At 36.3% G+C, this 23,490-nt stretch overlaps 2 protein-coding genes across 3 annotated transcripts; both read left to right on the top strand.

Annotated features, from left to right (window-relative positions):
• LOC109233128 (stomatal closure-related actin-binding protein 3-like) lies at positions 614–10,371 on the top strand. Of its 2 annotated transcripts, XM_019398899.1 has the most exons (14): positions 614–878; positions 1,874–1,926; positions 2,314–2,612; positions 2,831–2,959; positions 3,883–3,975; positions 4,515–4,655; positions 6,329–6,397; positions 6,612–6,695; positions 7,541–7,721; positions 8,172–8,288; positions 8,473–8,531; positions 9,317–9,451; positions 9,707–9,856; positions 10,052–10,371. In XM_019398899.1, the coding sequence occupies exons 3-14, from the start codon at positions 2,328–2,330 to the stop codon at positions 10,088–10,090; spliced, it is 1,482 nt and encodes a 493-aa protein (XP_019254444.1). In that variant the 5' UTR covers positions 614–878; positions 1,874–1,926; positions 2,314–2,327; the 3' UTR covers positions 10,091–10,371. The 2 variants fall into 2 exon arrangements, with proteins under 2 accessions (XP_019254444.1, XP_019254443.1); XM_019398898.1 differs by lacking the exon at positions 1,874–1,926.
• On the top strand, positions 13,324–15,610 carry LOC109233628. The gene is made up of 4 exons (XM_019399507.1): positions 13,324–13,773; positions 13,885–14,064; positions 14,456–14,669; positions 15,180–15,610. Exons 1-4 carry the CDS (start codon positions 13,324–13,326, stop codon positions 15,608–15,610), a joined length of 1,275 nt encoding a protein of 424 aa, XP_019255052.1.

The following is a 23,490-nucleotide window of genomic DNA, read 5'->3' as shown; positions in this document are numbered from 1 at the left end:
AAATATTAAGGTAGGAGTGCACAAAGCATCCGACATTTATACAGGATTTGAAAAAGAGTCCATCCTAATACTCCCTCCGTTCCAGTTATTTAAATCTATTTCCTTTTTGGTCCGATCAAAAAAGAATGATCCATTTCTAAATTTGGACACAATTTAGCTTAAATTTACTATTCTACCCTTAATGAGAAGCTTTTATAACCACACAAATATTCTGGGCCCCTTTTTTTTACTTGTTTAGGACCACAAATTACATCCGAAAACAGCCTCTCTACTCCTTCAGGGTAGGGGTAAGGTCTGTGTATACACTAGCCTCCCCAGACCCCACGAGTAGGATTTTACTAGGTTGTTGTTGTTGTAGGACCACAAATTATAAAAGTCTTCATTTTTTTTTTAAACTTCGTGTCCAGTCAAACAAGTTTATATAAATTGAAACGAAAGGAGTACAGACATTAGAGGATGCTTGTACGGCTCGAATCTGTAACCTATAGAGGATGCTTGTACGGCTCGAACCCGTAACTTATAACTAATGTAAATTAGTGGGATTAGTGAATTCCAAATAATAAAAAAACTACTTGTAGTATATCTGTTAAATGTGTTGCTTAGCTGTGAGAAGACTAGAAAGAGAGAGAGGAAACTGAAGTCTGGTAAAACAGTGAGGGCCAGACGGAAGAGAAGAAGCTTTTCTTTTTTCACTTTGCTTTTACAAAAGCACCCATTCATCTCTCTCTTATTCTTCTTCTCACTTGTTCCCATTCTTCATCTCTCTCTCTCTCTCTCTCTCTCAACAACTTTACTGGTTAAGTACTACTATTGTTCTTCATTTCAAGAACAAAAATAATATCATGTTTTATTCATCTGCATAATTTCCTCAGTAATATGTAAGTAGTACCAGTTTCTCAGTTTTTTTGCTTCATTCTTTAGTTTTATTCATCTGGGGTTCTGCCATTTGTTTTTCCTTTTATTAATGCATGAAACTTCTCTTTAACTATTTTATTTTATTTTATTTGTTGGGTCTTTGCTTGCTTTGTTGGCGAGGAAGAGAATGTTCTTTACTTAATCATGCCTTAAATTTTGCTTCTTAAGCATGTTTATTAAGGAAAGTTCCTATCTTTATTCATCTAATGTAGTATTATACACTCAAAAAAAAAAAAAAAAAGGGTTAATGAAATGTCTGTATCAGTCATGAAATTTTGTTTCTAAATTTGGTAATGCATGTGTAAAGACTTTAACTTTAGATATCTTCAAAATCTCTATTTGAAGAATCACCACTCTCAAGAAATTTTTACTACAAATTAAGGAAAGAGCAAATTTTGGTAATATTCAAAAAGTACTACTACAGTAGTATTTGATTCTATACAAGTTCACTTTTTTCATCTATTTTGGCTGTCAAAGGTAAAATCTGAGGTTTGCCTTTTTTTCCTTTACTTTCTCTGAAAATGGTCTTTAATTTTTTTGGCCAATTTCTTTTATGACATTTATTAGATCAGAATTGTTAGTTTTCTTGTTTCTCCACTGCTGATGATGGATCTTCAAAAGAAAGCATTTGCAAAATACAATTATTACTAACTTCAGCAGTTATCATTATGTCTTTAACCCAAATATGCTTTGTTCCTTCTTTGGTTGTATATTGCAGCCTTTAAACTTTATGTTGCTCCCCCTTTAACCCACCAAAATCCTAAATTACCTCCTTCTATATTTTTTATTTTTTATTTTTCTGTGTGTAACTTTATGCTGATAAGATCTCTAGTTGGAGGTTTCTTTCTGTGTCAACTTAGTATTCATTCCAGCATCAGTAGTTTTGCTAAATTTTGATTATCCTTTTCCACTATTGCTACAAAGATTTAGGCAATTACCATTTATTTTGGTTTTACAGGCCTATATTTGGTGAAATGCCTATGTACTCCCTGTGAAAGAAGACTGTTGATAGTAATATTCAATACCATATTCTAAAGCTTATGCTTAGTTTTCAAGATTGTTGTTTTTAATTACATTCTGTCATCTATAATTTTAAAGGAATGCAAATATGATCTTTTTAGTTCCCCTTTTTGAGGGGGTGGGTGTGGGATGGTGTAGTTAGAGATGTTCAATTTAGGAAAAAGTAGTGTGTTGGTTTTTCACAAATTACTGAAAGAGTATTCTGAGATTTCATCTGTACTTTCTCTTCCCTTCTACTGCATTGTTTTTTTTTTAAAAAAAAATCATAAAGGAACTAACTAGGCTGCTATTTGTTTTTTTTGGAGCCTTTCTTTTACTTATTTTGATCTCTGCTGATGTCTGTATGGATATAAAAATTTTTTGTATCCTGATGAACAGATAAAACTTGTCAAATGACAAAGGTCAGTCCAGAATTTGTAGATGAGCCTCGGATGCAGACAGTTCAGTCAGTATCAACAGATGTGAGCTTAGCCAATAACCAGTTTCCAAAATATAAGCTAGGACCCAACTTTGAGGTTCTACAGGAGACAAAGGAGGATGATAAAGGCCCGCCTTTAAAGGAGGTAGTCGAGGAAGAAACAACTCGTCTGACCGAGCAGCACAACCGCCTTTCTGTTCGTGACCTTGCTAGCAAATTTGACAAGAATTTGGCAGCTGCAGCTAAATTGTCTAATGAGGTACATATTTCTGTTTGCACGACAACTGCCATCTGATTTTAAATACTTCTACTTGCCTTTTACATCATGCAGAACAGAAGAGATGAAAAGAGTTAGCAAAGAGACCTAGACAACATTTTTCTTGTTTACTGCATTTTTGGTCTTTGAGATAAACATATATTTTATGACGTTCTCAATACACAACTGAATTATATACAACTGAGCCTTTCTTTTTCCAGGCTAAAATTAGAGAGGTACCTTCCCTCGAGGGACATGTCCTTTTGAAGAAGCTCAGAGATTCATTAGAATTTCTCAAAGGAAGATTGACCGGACTAAACAAAGAGGACATTGAAATTGCTATATCATTGGTTAGTCTTCTTCAATAACTATCCCACATAATAGTAATTCTGCTTCAACTCTTTTGCCACGTCAGGTAGTAATTAGCTACACGGAACCATATCTATTGGGTATTCATATACTATGTCAGCATACCATGCTAAGATGAGCTCTGGCTTTCCCGTTCTAAGATGTAATTCATTTGTGATTAGAACAGAAATAGTAAGGAATGATGCATCTATGACAACTCAATGATGTTCAGATTGAAGGGTATATAATCCCGAATGGTTTAGAAAAGCATTAGAGAATCTGTTTTCTGTATTAGCTTGTTTGTTGAAGCATCGTCATACATCTCTTAACAATGTTAAAAAGATGCAACATATGAGAATTACAAGATTCTTTTATTAATATGCGGAGCAGAAAAAACTAGTCTAATGAGCATGCACTCACTTTCTTGTTGAAACCTCTTCGGGTTTTCCAAATGCTTGTCCTAAAGTGCTAGTGGAATCAATATAAACTCATCAATTTACTTCCAAGTGGTTTTTCATAGTCTAATATTATGGTTATTTTTGTGTATAAAAAGATGTACATAAATAGCTAAATGTCACTGACATATACTTGTCAAATGCTGTTAAAGTATTGTATGCTATGTTTCACAAATTTTTAGAGTACTAGCGACATCTGAAGGTTAATACATTGTATTCTGACAAGACTTTTGGACTTTACCAATTTATACTTGGCTGATACTCTGCTTTCTCCTAGATTAGTTACATGCCAAGTTGCATCCATTGGGCCTTTGTTTTAATACTATCACAAAATTTTTACTCTTGAATCACTGATTCTTTGTACATTTGTAATGAAAACATGAAATATTCTCAGATATATACTTGAAAATTCTCTGGTTTACTTAGCGGAATTTTTTATCTTTCTAAAGCCTCACACATATTTTATTAAGGTGGAAGCTTTGGCAGTAAAGTTGACACAAAATGAGGGAGAGCTGATTCAAGAGAAGTTTGAAGTGAAAAAGCTTGTGAACTTTCTCAAGCAGGTTTGTTATTTGTCCCCTCCATTAATGCAACATAGAATGACATAAATTTAAAAGAGTGATAAATTCATCCAAACGTCTAATTCTAATGGCTTCCATTTAAGTTGTTCATCCAGTGCTTATGTTGGAGAGAATATATTAAAAATGGATTGTTGTCGAATTTTTCCACAGAATGTAGTTGAACTTGCAAGATGATAAAACAATTCAACTTTTTCCTTGGTATCTGTGGATCAAAATGTGAGAATGGGAATTTCTATATCTACCTTTCTTTGGCGGTGAAGATATAGAATTGTCTAAGAGATAGATAGTTTTAGCTACTTTTTCTTTTACCAGTTTTGTTGGGCAGAGCTTGAATTTAGGGATATGCATGTTAATTGGATATCTAGGAGGATTTGTCTTCGTTGCCATCCTAATTGTACTGAACCTCCTTTCTATTTCATTTATATATCTTTTGAACTATGGTCTTCAATCTCTGATATCTGTGCTTTTCTGTATGCGAAAGAACAATGGAAAAGAAGAGCCTGAAAGTCTTTCTCTTACAGGCCTCAGAGGATGCTAAAAGATTGGTTAACCAAGAAAGATCTTTTGCTTGTGCTGAAATTGAGAGTGCCAGATCAGTCGTGCAAAGAATTGGAGAGGCTCTTGACGAAGAAGAAAGGAATTCCCCAACTTCAGCAAAGCAGGTACTTACCAAACATTGATCCATTCTTCTCTTCTATTTGATATATCCTTTTATTTTCCATATTCTTGCTCTTATATTGACTCTTTGAAGTAAGTTTGTCTTCTAGAATTTACCTCATAAAATATTTTCTATTACAAGGATTAGCATTGTTGCCGCAGAGGCACAGACTATCTGGAAGTTTCCTATTGTGCAGTACTAAAAGTACTAAGCTCTTCATCCAAAGTTAAACAGAGTTACCATATATTAGCAATTGCTTCATTTGCATCTTGGTCTAGAAAGTCATGTGTATATTCAGTATATCTGGCTTGAGAGCAGACAGTTATCTTATAGAGATGATAAGCACTATATCAACAAATCTTAAGCAAGTCATCTCTGGTGTAAAACATAATTAAACTGAATTTGGTGCACTATGGTGCATTTCTTACAGATTTCTGTGGTTTTTTTCTTGTTTTAGTTTCTACTTTTTGAGCTCTTCAGTTCCTGGAACAGGTACTCAGTGATGAAATATGATAACGAGTCATGTAGAAAGGATGATATGACGCCTTTTTCTAAGAGAAGCCTTTGGATAAATAGAACTCTAATACTCATAGGTGCATGAATTCTAGTCCAAAGCAAGCCCGAGGAACCCATTCTTGTCTCCCCATTTTCTATCAGTCTCTAGCAAGTGAACTGATATCAGTCTTTAGCTCAGTAGTCCTAGTGTCCAACTCATTCTTCTGCTTTCACTTCATTTATTTAGGGTTACATTTAATATAACAAACTCATTAAGGGAAAAAGAGTTTGTCTTAGTTCTTGATCTGCTCCAAAATTTTGATGATATGCCTTAGAAAGAACAAGAACAACAACAAATCCAATGTAATCCCACAAGTGTGGTCTGGGGAGGGTAATGTGTACACTGACCTTACCTCTACCTTATGAAGATAGAGAGGCTATTTCTAGTAGACCCTCGGCTTAAGTAATAGTGAAAAGGAAGCGATAAATAATAGCAACAACAAGGTAATAAGGCAACTGAAGCAAATGGCAGAACGTGTAATAACAAAGATAGAGGAATAAGAAAATACAAGTATAATACTAATACTAATGCTAAGAATGACACACAGGCCTTAGAATTGTTGTTATTATTTCTTTTTATCTTATCAAAAAATATAATACTTCAAAGGCTTAAATTGTTTTTTGGATTGTCACTTCAAAGGCTTATATTTGACCGGACTTTTTCTATATAATATCCCGAAACTTGTCAAAAATAACTCCTTGTATGCTTATTATCTAAACAGTTTACGGTCTTGAGCACACTAATAGAACTGAAAAGAATAGTGTCTATAAACGCGATAAATATAGGTTGTATCCTTCAATGAGAGAGAGAGAGAGAGAGTGAGTTTTAACCAATTGAAGAAAGTGTACTAAATTCTCAATCATTGATGCCCTTTTTGACGTCCATGTGGGTTGAAGGTCAGCAACGTCACCTGTTCTTGCTAATGGTCCACATTTGCCTTGCACAATGTGTAGAGAACTACAAAAGCATTTGAATTTGCTTTTCTACTTTAGATATCCAAATTATGGCTTCTTTTTTTCTTGGCAAAAGTTGATTATGGTAATTACAGACAAAAGAATTTGACTTTCATTAAGGCAAAAAGTTTTTCTTTCCCCAATGGAACTAACACTTGTCCTTGCCAGGAAGTAGAGGGACTGCTGGAAGAGGTTCAAGAAGCTAGAAGAATAAAACTGTTGCATCAGCCTAGTAAGGTATGCTTTGTAATTTTTACCTTAACCTAATTTGTTGTTATATGGTGCTTGAGTTATAGAAAAAGTATTCTTATGACTGCAGGGGCAAATTATTTGTTCCTTTTTCCATTTGTGATCCATCTGTAGTTTTTTCATTGGTCTCGTTCATACAACTTTCAGCTTTTCTATCTTATTTTTTTATTGACTTGAAAACAACATTTTTTGTATTATTTAGGTGATGGACATGGAACATGAACTGAGGGCTTTGAGAATCCAGATTAGGGAGAAGTCTACTGTTTCAATTAAGCTTCAGAAAGAGGTATCCTTCGTGTGTAGGATCTAATGATTCAGTGAACTTGGAAGAGTATCATACATTTTTTTTTGGGAGTATACGGAAGTTAGAATTATAAAACTTATCTCGAATGATATTCTCTTTCAGAATTTGAGCATAACACTGAATAGATCAGTTGTGTTTGCTTGTCTTACAAAGCCTCAATTGTCATTATCCTGCCACTTCCAGCGTGTTGAAGTGTTTTACCATTTCATCTAAAAGCTTAAGCGATTAGAGAGAACACACTTTTGTTTACTTAATTATGTCTTCAACACGCCCCCTCACGTGCGGTGGCTCGTGGAAATTCTTTTTGATATTGGGTGGCGGTGAGACTCGAACCTAGGACCTTTGCTAGCTCTGATACCATGTTGAAATGGACCTTGACCTAACTCAACCCCAAAAGCTAACTCATGAGGTGAGGATTGTCCAAGACTATATTACCCACCAATGTGGGACACAACTCCCATGACTTATATTTCCTGATGTGTTTATTCCACTAAACCAAGCTATAAGCCAGAAAGTACACTTAATACTAACTGCTGGATGTTTCCTTTATTACATTCAGTCTCTCATCACTTTCAAATATATATCAAACAACAATCAACTACACCTCGACCTAACTATTTAGAAACGGTAATATAAATCCACTAATATGAGTCCTCTGTATGTATTCCGGTTTATTCAGACCCATTTTATTCAACTAGATTGCTAGCCACTAAATGTAATGTGCATACAAATGAACTAGAGTACAAACATTTGAGCCTGTTCATTTATATCCTTACCTTTCTGCTCCTTTTCTGTTTGGAAAACTGATGATTCCTCATTGTTTGCAGCTAGCAATGAGCAGACGAGCTGGGCAAAACAAATCTGAATTTTATGAGTTCACTGGTTCTGAAACGTTAGGCTGTATTTTAAGAATCCAGTCATGTTCAGATGAAGCCATAGATATTTCAAAATGTTCAATTCAGTGGTATCGCTTATCATCTGAATGCAGTAGAAGGGAACCTATTGTAGGTATTAACTCTGATTTCCGTTCTGCATTTTAAGTCTTCATTCAAAATGGCTAAAGGTTCCAAGTTCTTGAGTCACAATATGAGTCCTTTGAAATTGTATATCTTCAAAATGGAAGCAAATACATCCAGCAATATCTCGAAATTCATTCACATCTCAACATATACAATGTTAGTATATGTTACAAGGGCTCTATATTATGTCTAGAGTACAACATGTGTACTGGTACTTTGTAAGCATCCTCTAAAATCTTTAAGAACCTTCTGAAGTTCGAACATACCATGACGGAGCTGTATGATAAATTTGATTGTACCAGAGATATATCTTAATTTAGTTTTAGCCATTGTTTTAGCTCCACCAATTTTGAAATATCTAACTAGCTTGTGAAAGCTTAACATCCTTACTTCATTGCATCAATTTTGCTGTTGAATAATTACTGGTTCACTGTACCAGGTGCGGACAAATTTGTTTATGCTCCTGAACCCATTGATGTCGGGAGACTTTTAGAAGCTGATATAGTTTCAAATGGCCAAAAAGTCTCATTGACAACTACTGCTCCTATAGATCCAGGTTGGTGTTGGACCATGTTTATCCCCATTTATGAGTTTCATCTTAATGTTCATTCTAAAGGTAGCTCTGTCATAAAAAAATTTCCCATATTTTCTGGTTCTAGTGCACCGGGCTACTCTTTTTATTTATTTATTATTAATGTTGATGAAGAAAATGAGGAGTTCTATTAACTCAATTCTTACAGCTTCTGGATTGGGGAGCTATGTCGAGACACTTTTGCGGAAGTCAAACGTTGAATTCAGTGTAAGTTTTCTCATATAATTCTTCAGCTAATACCTAGTTGCTTAAGATACTAAAGAAACTGTAGTACATTTAACTTGGGTTAAATTTGTGAAAATACCAAAGTAGGACTAGATAGGAAACTGACATTGCTGCAACACCTCAATCTTCTAAAAAGCAGTGACTGTCTAATTTTTAGATCTTTTTTATGGGAGAAGTATAAAACAATAAGGTGACTTGATATTCATGACCAACATCAATATGTATAAAAAAACTTATAACCGAGGAGTAAAACGTAGATAACTATATTTTATAGCATTGTTGAAGATACCAAAACCTTGAGGAGCCCCTGAATCCGTTGCTCTGTCCACGGGCAAAGAAATATCTCATGATTCATTTCCCATAGTTTGAGACATTTTACCCTCTTTCTTTCTGTCTAACTCCATAATCTTCCCTGTTTTTCTCATCTTGAAAATCATGTGACACTAGAGCCTATTACATATCAAACTTCTGTTCAATCATGATTCAACTTTTGCAATATCATGGGATTCTTTTTGCAATCACCTCAGTGGCTTCTACTCGTCCACTTCTTTGAGCATTCTAGGTTCATACCTACATTTGCTTTGGGATCTATACCATCCTGAAAGTTTTTGCATTGGGAATACGTCACACAGTTTCACCTCTACGTTCCACTATATTATATGCACACTCCATAAATATCAAGCATTTACATTAGAGATTAAATAATATTAATGGACTTGTCTGTAAGTTAGCTATTTTATGCTAATCACATTATCAATTTTTTTCAGGTGGTAATTGCACAGATGAATGGACGGAACTATTCATCACGTTCTGCACACTGCTTTCATGTCGGGAAAACGAAGCTGAAATTGGGCAAAGGATGGATTACAAAAGCTAGAGATTCATACTCTGGGTCTATGCAGGTACTAGGTGAAAATGTAATTAGAAAGTAGTTCGTTCATGCTCCAGTAGCCGGTTGCCAGTTGAATTATTATATGAGCTTCATACATTCTTTCAATTATGTCCCTTTACCATTAGATCTCGACTTTGATGTCGCAGCAGTGTGATTTTCTTTTCTTTACTTGTCTTCATGGCTGGTGACAATTTCTCTCATTGTTAACTCCCAATAGTAAGTGACAATCATGTCTTAATATCCCAAAAAATCCTTTTGATTTCAGCTATGTGGATTTAGAGGAGGAGGAAATTCTGCAGCAAAGTCATTGTTTTGGCAACCAAGGAAAGGACATTCCTTTGTGTTAGTATTTGAATCAGAGAAAGAAAGAAATGGCGCCCTTATGGTAGCTCGAAAATATGCCATTGACTGCAATGTAAGTAGCTTCTGTTTGTTTCTTCAACTTGAGCTGCAAATTTTCCTTGTTAGTTATAAAAATCAACTACGCTTCTATCCCAAAGTCCATGAATTTTCTGCGATCCTGATTTACGCGATCCTGAATCTGCAACTGCTCCTCTCTCCCCCCCCTCAAGCGCTAGAGATGCTAAAGCTGAAGTTTTTGAAATTGCAGGTAATTCTTGCTGGACCTGATGATGATGCTTTGCTTTAGACATATACTTACTGATGAGAGTGTCACTTAGAGTTATTTTATTTTTGGTGAGTATAGTTAGGTTTCTTCTCTCTAAATGTGAGTGTTCGATTTCTTATAATATTCGTGTGTGCACTAGTAATGAGACATGTCTTCCTGATTGTAATTCTTTTTCCCACTAATTAGTTGCATCCTCCCTAGGCAATGTTCTTTTTTTTTCAGGTTTGCCTGATTATGGGTTGTAACAAATTCTACTAATTGATTGGTCCATTTGCATTTTAATGAAATTTATTTTTACTATATTTTTTCTTGCTGCTAATAATGAATGGTAGTTCACATGGTGAGTTTATAAGTAGGAATATTATTTTCTCAATACTGCATGGCCATTGACAAGGATTGAAATAGAACAAGTTGACATACCGGACGTGATTAACTTTATCAAAATTTACCCTCATTATCTTTTTTATGCTAAGGGTGTGTTTGGTACGAAGGAAAAGGTTTTCATGGAAAATGTTTTCCTAGAAATGAGAGGTTTGGTCACTTATTTTCCCTTGTTTGGTTTGGTGAGTGGAAAACTTTTTCCGGAAAATATTTTCTAGTGTTTGGTTAGAAAATATAAAATATTTTTAGAGAAATAATTTTTTATGCTACTCTCCTCAACTCATCTTCCCCAAAATTTACATGTTTCCTGTACTCCTCCCCTCTACATCCACACCTACCCTGGACTCTATTTTCTTCAAAAATTTAATTACTCTTTTCAAAATTCACACAAACCCAAGGGAATTAATGTGCTACTTCACTTTTTCACACAAGAACAAAGTTAAAATTTGAGCTTAATAACTAAAAAGAAAATACCTTATTTTGTTGAAAAAGAAAGTATCTTTTATATAACATGAAAGGAGATTAGTCATTTTGTTGAATGAAAGAAAATACTTTTTCTAACTCATGAAAATAAAAATACTCTTTTAGTTGAAATAAAAGAAAATATTTTTTACTTCATCATTTTGTTTAAATGAAAGAAAATACTTTTTCTATATCATGAAAAGAAGTAATTCTTTTGTTAAAATAAAAAAAGAAAATACTTTTTATATCATGAAAAGAAAATACTCATTTGTTGAAATGAAAAAAAAAATCTATCTATAACATAAAAAAGAAAGTACTACTAATAATATTTTTATTTAGGGTGGGGGTTAGGGGTTGGTGGGGTGAGGGCGGGGGTGGGGGTTGGGTAGGGTGGGCGGGGGTAGGGTTGGTAGGTGGAGGGTGTAAATGTGGGTTGGTAGGGATGGAGAATAGGGTGGGGAAGGTTGAAAAAGTATTTTGAAAATGTTTTCCCTTCTCTTGATAGGAAAATCATTTTTCTGCAATTGGAGGAAAATGAGTTGATGGGGAAAATGTTTTCCAAAACATTTGAGCCAACCAAATATGGGAAAATAGGAAAACATTTTTCGGCCTTCGTACCGAACACACCCTAAGAATTCTCTTCTTCTTCCTCCTTTACATAGTTGTAATGTGAAAGAAGCATCACCATTGCTCATATAGTCGTTGACTTTTGAGATGTCTTATTCGTCAATCACTGTATTCATTTACAAGACTTTTCATTTATAATTGAGTGATCTTTATATGCAACCTATTGTCCTTACACCCTATTATTAAATATATACCCAAATATTTCATGATTTGTTAACCCAGATTTGGACTCAGCCACTTCAGTTAAAAGAAAGGGCCCAACCCAGTAACAATAAAGGATACCCGACCCAATTGTATTTTTGGTTTTCTTTCTATTCTTTGCACATTTTAGTGTTATATATATATATATATATATATATATATATATATATATATATTATAAATACACAGGTCCGGTCTTCATTTCGGACCGACTCATTTCTCTTCTCTCTCTCTCTCATCACCCTAACTAGGGTTTTCTTCTTCTCTTTCCACTATAACTGGTTAATCTTCAACCTAACATGGTATCAGAGCAGGAATTATGATTCCTCTCATCATGAGCTTCATTCCGATGTTACCCTCGCCCAGAGCTTTGAACGGTTTCGTTTCCTTATCTGGTTGATCGGCGACAACTGCTATTCGACGATTTTGCCATCAAAATTTGGGGCTTTCTTCGTCTTTCTTCTTCAATTGTCTGGTCCTGCTAGGAGGTTTGGTTTTCCGAGTTTTTCCTTAGCAATTTCTGCAGATTCGGTTTTCTATGGTTTCATATTTAGAGAAGACTTTTCTTCTTCGAGTTTGAGAAATAGGCTGGTAATATCCTTCCTGTTCGACTTCAAAATCATATAAATCTGATGTTGCATGTAGTGTACTTGTGTAGAAATTGTGCTAATTCAGTTGTTAATTATTTTCTCTCAATTTACCGGACTTGAACTTCATTGTATGGGTTGTATTATGGAAAACGTAGGATCACCTAGTAGTACGACCTCTGAGGGATTTACTCCCTTCATGATAGATCCATCCCATCCTTTGTATGTGCATCCGTCTGAAAGTCCTGGTAGTTAGCTGGTGTCTGTGCCTTTTAATGGCTGTGGTTTTGTTCTATGGAGAAACAGTATGCTTACCTCCTTGTCTGCAAAGAACAAGTTAGGACTCTTAGATGGTAGGGTTCCTCAACCACCACCAGATTCCCCTTTTTTCTCTGGGAAAGGTACAATGACATGGTGAAAGCATGGATAACTAATTCTGTGTCCAGAGAAATTGCCACCAGTGTCATGTGTCTTAAGACTGCATGAGAAGTTTGGAAAGACATTAATGAAAGATTTGGTCTGCCAAATGGGTCAAAGTACCTTCAAATCCAAAGGGAAATTAGTACAACCACTCAGGGTTCATCAGATATTGCTACCTACTTCACTAAGCTTATGAGCTTATGGGATGAATTGAACTCCTCTTATGTTGGTCTAGTGTGCTCTTGTGGAGCACTTCTAAAGTTTATAGAGGACCAGCAATTGTTCCAATTCTTGAATGGGTTGAATGAATCCTACTCTATTGTTAAGAGTTTCATCATGATGATGAACCCTCTTCCTCCTATGCAAGACTTACTCTCTCCTTCAACAGGATGAGAGTCTAAAGGAGTCCCTTTCCAATGTTTCAATTTTCTCTGGAGATTCTGCTTCTTTCTCTGTCACCCTTACTCAGTACAATAACAATAGAAACTTCACTCAGAAGGTGAACTTTGAACCCAAGAAGAACGTGTCCACTGTATTTTGTAAATACTGTAAGAAACCTGGACACATAGTGGAAAAATGCTACAAACTTCATGGTTTTCCCCTGATTTCAAATTTACCAACAGTAAAAAGTCTGCTTCTTATGTCCAAGGTGACATTTCCTATCCTCAACCATCTTCTGGGTCCAGTCAGCCTCCTGGAATTTCTGCTCCAGTTCATGGATTTACAAAGGAGCAATATCAGCATCTTCTGACTCTATTTCAACAAGTTGAGGTCTCTCCTGGTTCTGCTCTACCTATTCTCCCAGATGAGGATTCTGCATTTGCTCACTTTGCAGGTTTGTTCACTGCCTATGCTGTAGACTCTGTAGATTTTCATGTGTGTGCTTCTTCACAGTCAAATCCAAACCCTTGGATCTTGGATTCAGGGTCCACTAACCACATGACTCTACACAAACATTTGCTTCACAATGTTGTGCCTCTAACCAAACCATTTCTTGTCACCTTACCTAATGGATACAAAGTTAAGGTTATATCAACTGGATCCTTACATCTAAGACATGTTATAACTTTACTTAATGTCCTTCGAGTACCATCTTTCCATTTTAATTTAATTTCTATTTATAAACTTATTATTCAGCTGAATTGTATTGCAGTTCTTATCAAATTCCATTGTTCTCTACAAGGCCCTTCTCTGAAGAGGCCATTGATAATTGGTAAGGCTGCTGGCAGGCTCTATTATCTTCATCCAGATGGAGATCTGTTTACCAGCACAACTTCTTCTCTATCATCTTTTGTTGATGCCACTTGCAATGAGTCTGTTTTTTTTATGTAGGTTCAATTCCATGTAATAAATCTGTTCCTGCACCTTTACATGAAATGTTCTTGCACCTTTACATGTAAATGTTCCACCTAGTTGTAATCAAACTTCACTTGTTAATAAGATGGATCTACTTTGGCATCGGAGATTAGGTCACGCGCCTTTTCATAAGATGCAATCTATTTCCTTTATGTCTAACAAGGTATTCACTAAACAACCTTTTAATGCTCAATTTGTCCAATGGCTAGACAATAAAGACTCCATTTTCATGATAGTACTATTCATTCTACCACACCTTTTCAACTAGTTCACATTGACATTTGGGGCCCTCACAACACTAAAACTTATAATGGCTTTAGGTATTTCTCACTTTGGTTGATGATTTTACTAGAGTCACTTGGACCCATCTTCTTTCTCCAAGAGTAATGCTTTGTCCATTCTTATAGCTTTCACTTCCATGGTGAAAGTTCACTTCAATTCCTCAATACACACTTTTAGATCAGATAATGCTTTTGAGCTTGGAAGTAGTTCTGAAGCCATCAGTTTTTATGCTTCCCAGGGAATCTTAAATCAAAATTCCATACCCTATACTCCACAACAAAATGGTATTGTGGAGAGAAAACACAAACATCTTTTAGAAGTCTCAAGATCTCTACTGTTTCAATCTGAACTACCACTGAAATTTTGGAGGGAATGTGTCCTACTGCTACATACCTTATCAATAGAATGCCTTCGCCACTTCTTCTTAAACTTTCCCCTTTTGAAAAGCTTCATGGTCATCCACCGTCCTATGATCATTTAAGATCATTTGGTTGTCTCTGCTTTGCTACTTCCCCTAAGGTAGGCAGGGATACGTTCCAATCTAGAGCTATTGCATGTATATTCTTAGGATATCCATGTGTGAAGAAAGATTACAAATTGCTCAATTTGTCTAACTCTTTTGTTTTCCATTCTAGAGATGTGGTATTCCATGAACATAGTTTTCCTTCTTCTTCTTCTTCTTCTTCTAATTCTTCTTCTTCTTCTTCTTCTTCTTCTAATTCTTCTCCTTCTTCTTCTTCTTCTTCTTCTTCTTCTTCTTCTTCTTCTTCTTCTTCTTCTTCTTCTTCCNCCAGCTCCTCCTCATATGGCTACTCCCTCTACTAGTTATTCTGAGTCCTTCCCCACTTCTCATCTTCTCCCTTCATCTTCACCTCCTATTGGTTCCCCTGTTTCTGTTTTTACTTCTCCCACTTCCACCTCAACTACTTCTGATCCTCATCTCTTAAGAAAATCCACTAGAATTGTCATTCAACCTTTTCACCTTAAGGATTATATCCGCTCAGCTGTCATCTCCTCCCCTAATTCTACAAAATCTATGATTTCCTCTAGTGAAGCTCACATGCACGAACCTCAGCTCTACCAGCAGGCTGCAACTCATCTTTCATGGGAAGAGGCCATGTTCAAAGAATTTCATGCTCTTGAGGATAATCAGACTTGGGACATTGTCCATCTTCTCTCAAAAAAGAAGACCATTCCTTACAAATGGGTTTATAAGATTAAGTAGAGGGCAGATGGGTCTATTGAAAGATACAAGGCAAGGTTGGTTATTAAGGTGATACTTAGAGGGAAGACATAGATTTCACTGAAACCTTCTCCCTTGTTATCAAGCTCACCACCATCAAATGCCTCTTAACTCTGGCCATCAAGAGAGATAGGACTGTGTACCAGTTGGATGTTAATAATGCCTTCCTCCATGGTTATCTCCATGAGGAGGTCTATATGAAAATTCCATCCGATCTTGATGTCTCCTCTGCTTCTTCTTCAACTCCTCTGGCATGTAAGCTCAAGAAATCTCTCTATGGCCTTAGGCAAGTGTCACGACCCAAGCTATCATGTCGTGATGGCGCCTATCGTGGAACTAGGCAAGCCGACTCTTTACCAAAAACGACCCGATATTTCAATTTAACGGATAACTTCAAGCTATTTAATACTAAAACTTCATAAAGAAAATCTGAATACAAAGTGCGGAAAGAAACGCCGACATTGGGGTGTCACGTGGTCATGAGCGTATCTACTAAAAAAACTCGTAGTCCGTNCATGCCTATGTGTTTTATACGAGAACTTCTCTTTCAAATGTTTTGCCAACTGTTAATTGATTTTGAATCCCTTTAATGTTGCTTATTTGATTGTTACTGATTTTTCCTAAATTAAAACTTTCCTTTACCTCTTTTCTGACTCGAGCAAAGCTTTCAATGGGATTCTTTACTGGTTATTTTACTGATTCCTTTTCCTTGTTTTACAAACCAAGTACCACTAGACTTTTACCTTAAATGTCTTCTATGTATTTACCCTTATTTGCCTACCTTGCACGAGATATTTACTTGATTTCCCTTCCTTAAATAACTTCTGCCCATTACCGTTTGAATTTGGACTCCTTAATTAAAGGGAGTCTATCGGCTGATTGATTTTAATTGGTATATAGTTCCTTAATTATTACTAAACTATGATCCTTGCCTTATTTGCTACACCTGTTTTCAATTATAAATACCTTTCTCTTTCATTAACATACAGACGATTTTTAAAATCATCAACTCTCTTCTAAAACTCACACTCTTGCTTCCTGATTGTAATTTGGCTTCCCCAAATCTATTGCTTCTCCCTACTTGTTCTTCTGAACTGGTATGGCTTACTTTTGATTCAAGCATCAAATACAATGTGTTTACTTACAAGCTTCCTTTTTACTGCTTTATAGAGTTCATCTTTAAGAAAAATAAATACTTATGTCTTGCTATCTGTTCTTGCAATGAATCCCTATCCCCATTCCCTTTATGTGTTTGGCCTGTATTTTAAGACATGGCAACATGCAAAGTTGTTGTCATGGATTAAGACTGGGTCCTTTGGATCCTAGCCTCTTTCAATCTCCTATTCCCCTATTCCCTTATGTGTATAGAGTTTAGGTATAGCTTGGCAGCATATGAATTGCTGTCCATGGCTGAACCTGACCTTCAAAAGGTCCTAACTCTCTAATTTTTTGAGCTGACAAGCTGGTCAGGGGTGTGCCAGCAGCCCAGTTGCTAGGCATAACCACCAACCTGCCCTGGCTCCCCCCTTATTCCCTCTCATTGCACTTACACTTACTCCTAGTCCTTAAGTCCTGCCCCCCTCTTTGAGCCTTGCTTTGGGAACCTTGAGTTCCTTCCGAACTTGGACACTTGAGGGCTGGCACTTCCACACTGCACCTTAATCTGTTCTGCAGTAACATTTGGGGTGTAAGCACTGCCTAGAACTCTTGAAGTTCGTTGGAACTTTGACACATCCCAAATAAGAGAAAGTCTTCGAAAATCGACCCCGGAAGTTGGTTCATATCATATTGTTAGATATCGAGTCTGAATTAGGTTCCTTGGATGGAGCTTAAATTTTTGATGTAATTTTATTTTTCTGCCTGATTCATTTGGTTTGTAATAATTTATAATAACTTATGGGGTTTAGTGAAGAAAGGGGAGGGTAACCATGTATGCAAAAGCGGGTAGAAAACCTGTCTATAGGATTTCTATTTTTCAGCATGTTCTCACGTAGAAAACCTGTCTATAGGATTTCTATTTTTCAGCATGTTCTCATATAGATAACCTGTCTATAGGATTTCTATTTTCAGCATGTTCTCATATAGATACCATGTCTATAAGATTTCTGCATGTAGAAAATATGCCTATAGGTCCTTTCTGATTGTTGCATATCCATTCCTCATTAGGCAAACATGTTTATAGGTCTTAATAACCAAATGCAATCAGATGTCACGTTCGTAATAAAAATGCAACACCTAGATATCATGTTGTAGGTTTTCTGCATTTTCTTCCATGTGTATAAAAGTGTTTAAAATTAACAACGCTAGAAAACATGCCTATAGGAACTGTCAATCAATTCTGAATTACCTCACTCGTTTTAAGGTAATCTGTCAGTAACAACATGTTATTAATTGCAGAACTTGTATTATTCTGTTAAAACTGGCAACTCTTCTGTAACCTGTTTACTTCTTTTCTGAAACCAGTAGATATCATGTCTATAAGTTTCACCTAGGCAAGCCTTAGGGTAAAAGCTGTAACTGCATCAGTCTTCAATAATTGCAGCCAGGCGGACCTAATGCGGATTTCTTGTCTAAAAATATGGGTTGAACCAGTCCGCTTAACGTTTAAGTTTAATTCAGACCTAATTAGTATATGTAAGGCATGCTAAACTACATTTTCGTGATTCTGAGGAGGCTTATGTGAGCCTTTAATTGTTATGTGTACCCCATAACTGTCCTATATGTTTTGTTTGACGCATTAGAATTTTTACCTTTCTAAACTCTTGAAAAAGCCCAAAAATTCCTTCCCTTGATAGGATTAGAAGTCCCAAATGCCTCCGGGATTGATAGGATTGGGACGGGTAATAGCATGCTATAAGTAATGATACCATTTCGCGCTTAATACCTTAATGGGGTGGGAAAGGGTAGATATGGATATGATGACCACGCGATAACACCACGTGTATAAACGGTTACCGGGTGTTGTGTAGAGTGATCCATATTATGTATAAACCTAGGACCCTTCCCTTATTTGTCCATTTTATTTTTGCCAAACTTCAGTTTTTAAACTGCTTTTAACTTGCAACAACTATGTAAAAATTTCTCTTTTACTCTTTTATTCAAGCTTTTAAAATTGCTTCCTCTATCAAAATTCAGTTTCTTTAATTTCCTTAATCCCTTGCAACCATTATGTGAAAATCCCTCTTTGTGTTTGTAATTCTTGCTTGTCTACTTGTTGTTTGCATTTAAAGTCACAATTGTAGCATGGCCGGGAACCACACTAGTGGATCTTGAGGGGTGCCTAACACCTTCCCCTCGAGATAATTTCTAGCCCTTACCCGAACTCTAGTTTTCAAATTCAAAACCCTTAGTGTCCTAATGCACTTAATCATTAGGTGGCGACTCTTCAAAAAAAATCCCAATTCCCAAACGGAAATAGAGTTGTCTTCCCGAATGTCGTAAACCTGATCTCGCTTTAGAGAAAAAGGGGTCGTCGACACCTACTGGTCAAATGAAATGAACAGGATATGACAATAAAATATCGAGATAAAGATCACGAGGTAATACCCACAACGTAGAGAAATCAAAATACAAACAGTAGGAACAATAAAGGGAGAACACGGGTAGTAACGAACGATAACCAAGTAAATCAGATAACCAAGTAAATCAACACTGACATAACAAGAACAGAGACAAGTAAGAATGTATCCAAATAAAGAAGGCAATGCCAACTAAATCAATCACATCATGTCGAGTACACAATCCTGACCATCTCAACCCTAGGTTTCTCATATCATAATCTCAACTTCCGAACCTTCAGCACACATGGCACCTTGTGCCCCTATATTTTTTCCATTTCACTTTTAACAACAAAATCCACATGCTATACAATACATAACGTCCGTACAATGCACTCAATATGTCCAAGAAGTCCCATTTACCTAATATAAGTAAAATTACAATTTCTAAGCTAATTAGGAAAGCCAGCGAGAAAAGATAAAGTTTTTTTCTTTGGAAATCCTTTAAGTAAAGAAAGTACCCCTTTTAATTTAAAATACAACATTGAATGGATAATTACCTTTAGCATGAGAGTTAATAACTTAAAACTTAGTAGAAATTTTTTTTAAAGAAAAATACAATCTCAGACGGTTTAAGGGGATATAATTGAGAAATTAATTGAATTAAGGATGTAACAATTATTGAAGTTTGAAGTATATATATATATATATATAATATTTTTAATATAATATATAATATATATATATATTATATAATATATATATATATATATATATATATATTATATATATATATATATATATGTATAAATACTGCGTGAGGTGTTGAAAACATTGTGGGTTCTAACACAAAGGATCACAACAATAAAGAATTAAGCCAGTTTTAAACATTTTGAATTGATAACAACAAATAAACACAGCAGCAGAAAGTGCATGGCATCATCCTTCGTGCTTTTACTCTCGTTCTCATCATAAGAATCAAATATTCACTTTTATTCTTTCTTGTTGCGGTGTGCAACCCGATTCCCAATCAATATAACTGTTGCGGCATGCAACCCGATCCAAATCATATAGTGATGTTGCGGCGTGCAACCCGATCCAAATCATATACTCCCTCCATTTTATATTAAATGAGATAGTTTCCTTATTTAGTCTGTTCCAAAATAAATGACACATTTCTAAATTTGGAAATAATTCAATTTAACTTCTCATTTACTCCCATTTTTACCCTAATGAGAAGCTTTTTTTATAACCACACCAAAAGTCAATGGCCCCACAAAAACATTACCCCTACGCTTTTAAGACTACACATTTTAAAGTCTTTCTTTTTTTACTAAAACTTCTGTGCCGAGTTGGAAATACCTCATTTAATTTGGAAAGGTGGGAGTAAATATCGTTGCGGTGTGCAAACCCGATTCCCAATATACAAATCAACACCAATCACAAATAGGAATCCCGATAAGCGGAATAATAAAGAAACAACAAATATCCTTGCAAGGGAGTCAACAAAACAAGAATAAACACGTTCCCGGCAAGGGAACCAACATTTGGTCACGACCCAATCCCATACCCAGCCAGAACAACGCAACACCCTTTCGAAGCATTTAATTAATATTACAATTCTAAGCATATGCTGTAATATAGTCAAAATGCGGAAACAGCGATAAAAACGAAGGAACCCATCCCGACACAAGCCCAAACCGGGGTGTCACAAGTCGATGAGCATCTATAAGAATGTAATTACATTTACAAGTCTAGAATACACAACAGGAATAATGAATAACATAGAAACAAAAGGGCGCGAACGGCTGGCAGTCAACCTCGCTAAAAACTACCACAGCTCTGCTCCAAACAGCCAATACCCGCTACCGGAGTGAATAATACCTGCAACCGCACACGAGGTGCAGGAGTAAAGTGGAGTACTTCCAAATCAGTGAGTAATAAAGGTAAAATATAACAACTTGAGCAGTAAGAAATCACGTTAAAGCAAACCATATGCTGTACAGAAGCAGGGTACAACCTTTGAGAGAAAACAGTTAAGGCTTGTGAAATATTTGAAATATCTTGGCCTCATTTAAAGCTCTTTTTGAAATGAATCTTTTAAAACAGTTTACGAAAATTGATTTCAAACAGTTTAGTGCTGATAAGCACAGAAAAATCCGCCCCTCGGGCACCAATAACCACAGTATAACACGTAAAAAGGCAAATAAATATGCAAGATGCGCACATATATGTTCGCCCCTCGGGCAAGTATTCAAAACCAGTACCAGCCCTTGGGGCTCACTCTAGAAACACTCTCAAAGCCCCTCGGGCCTCTCTCTCCTCAGATCACTTTCAGAACAGTATTCATATAGTAATCGCTGCGGTGTGCAGCCCATCCATATAATACACTGCTGCGGCGTGCAAGGCGGGATCCATATAAGTATCGCTGCGAGTGCTAGCCCGATCCATAATATAAAACCCTCACATCAGGCCCTCGGACCTATCAATCACTCAGGTGTCACTCAGTCAGAATATCATTCACAAGCCCCTCGACATTTAGTTAAAACAGTAGTTCTCAGCCAAAATTATCATTTAAAATATTCATTTAAGACTCTTTTAAATAGGAGTAAAAGTAGTTGAGTTGTAAAATAGTGGAGAAACAATATGACTGGAGTTCAAGAATAAGTCAAAACAGTGAGGGAACACCGATAATATCCCCGAAGGATTCAAATAGTTGGCACAAGCCCAAATGATAGCCAATCAGGCCCAAATCACGATATTAGCAAGTAAAAACTTTTCAGTCAAATACGCAGTAAATTCATCAATCGGGAGGACCAAGTCACAATCCCTAACGGTGCTCTACCCCACGCCCACTAACCGGGCGTGCAAGTTACCTCAATTATAGTACTACGATGTGCAATCTGGGTTTCAAACCCTCAGGATATCATTACATCATTACTCAACTTCGAACCGGTTCCAAACTCTAGCCCGCGATTGCCTCCGGCCGCACGGAATCGACCTCTGGAAATGCTCCAAAATCTAGCACAATCCAGTACATTAATCATTAAATATTCTAAGGGAGCAAAGCCCACTCGAAAATATTCCAAGTAACATCAAAATCCCGAAATTGGCTCAAAACCCGGCCCCCGGGCCCACGCTTCGGAATTTCGACGAAACTCACAAAATCCGACAATCCCATTCAACCACGAGTCCAACCATACCAAAAATTTACTAAATTCCGATAACAATTCGGCCTCCAAATCTTTAAATCTTATTTTCAAATCCCTAGGTCCAAATCCCCAATTTACACCTCAAAAACATGTAATCTAGTCGGATTATTCGATGATAATTCAATATTATGGAGTAGAAATGATCACAAGTGACTTACCTCAAGATTGCTCATGATTTCTTGCTCAAAAATCGCCCCAAGCCGTGTTCTTTCACAAAAAAAACGTCAAAATGAGCAAAAAAAACAGAACAACACTAATACACCCGAATCTGGTCGCTAAAAGCCAAATCTGGTCGCTAAAAGTGCCAAATCTGGTCGCTAAAAGGTGCACACCAGATCTGATGCACCAGCAATCTTTAATTTTACTAAAAAGGCTCTAACTGCATCATACAAACTCGAAATTCGATGATTCTTGTTCCTATGAGTCACAAATAATAATACGAACATAGCCCTTCAATCGAAACTCAATTCGGAGCTCATTTGCTCAGTGTGATACCCATTTCTCTCGTTAAACAATTAACTCATGATTCGCGTCAAAAACCCAATCGCGACTTGATGAAATTAAACCAAACTTTCCAGATCACTCCTATAATTCATTGCCAAAATTTCGGAAGTGTCGAAATCAAATTTCGATCTCTAGAACTAAAAATGGACCTTTGGATCATTACATGCTTATGCTCAAAACGGCAAAATCTTCCAAAAACTCCTTCAAAACTTATCCGAGCCTCATGGGACCCCGACCAAACATGCCAACACACCCCATAACATCATTCAAACTTGTTCCAACCTTCGGAACGCTCAAAACAACATCAAAACATCGAATCACCCTCGGATTCAAGCCTAAGAATTCCAAAACTTCCGAATTACTCTTTCGATCAAAAATCTGACCAAACGACGTCCGAATGACCTGAAATTTTGCACACACATCACAAATGACATAACGAAGCTACAACAACTCTCGGAATTCCATTTCGACCCTCGGATCAAAATCTCACCTATCAACCGGAATTCGCCAAATTATTAACTTCGCCAATTCAACCCTAATTCTACACCGGACTTCCAAAACCAATTCCGATCACGCTCCTAAGTCACAAATCACCTAACGAAGCTAACCAAATCGTAAAAACTCCGATCCGAGCTCATATACAAATAAG

This window comes from Nicotiana attenuata, chromosome 10, assembly GCF_001879085.1.
Source record: "Nicotiana attenuata strain UT chromosome 10, NIATTr2, whole genome shotgun sequence".
Taxonomy (NCBI): domain Eukaryota; kingdom Viridiplantae; phylum Streptophyta; class Magnoliopsida; order Solanales; family Solanaceae; genus Nicotiana; species Nicotiana attenuata.
The sequence above is the reverse complement of the archived record's forward strand: the minus strand, read 5'-3'. Positions and strand labels throughout refer to the sequence as shown.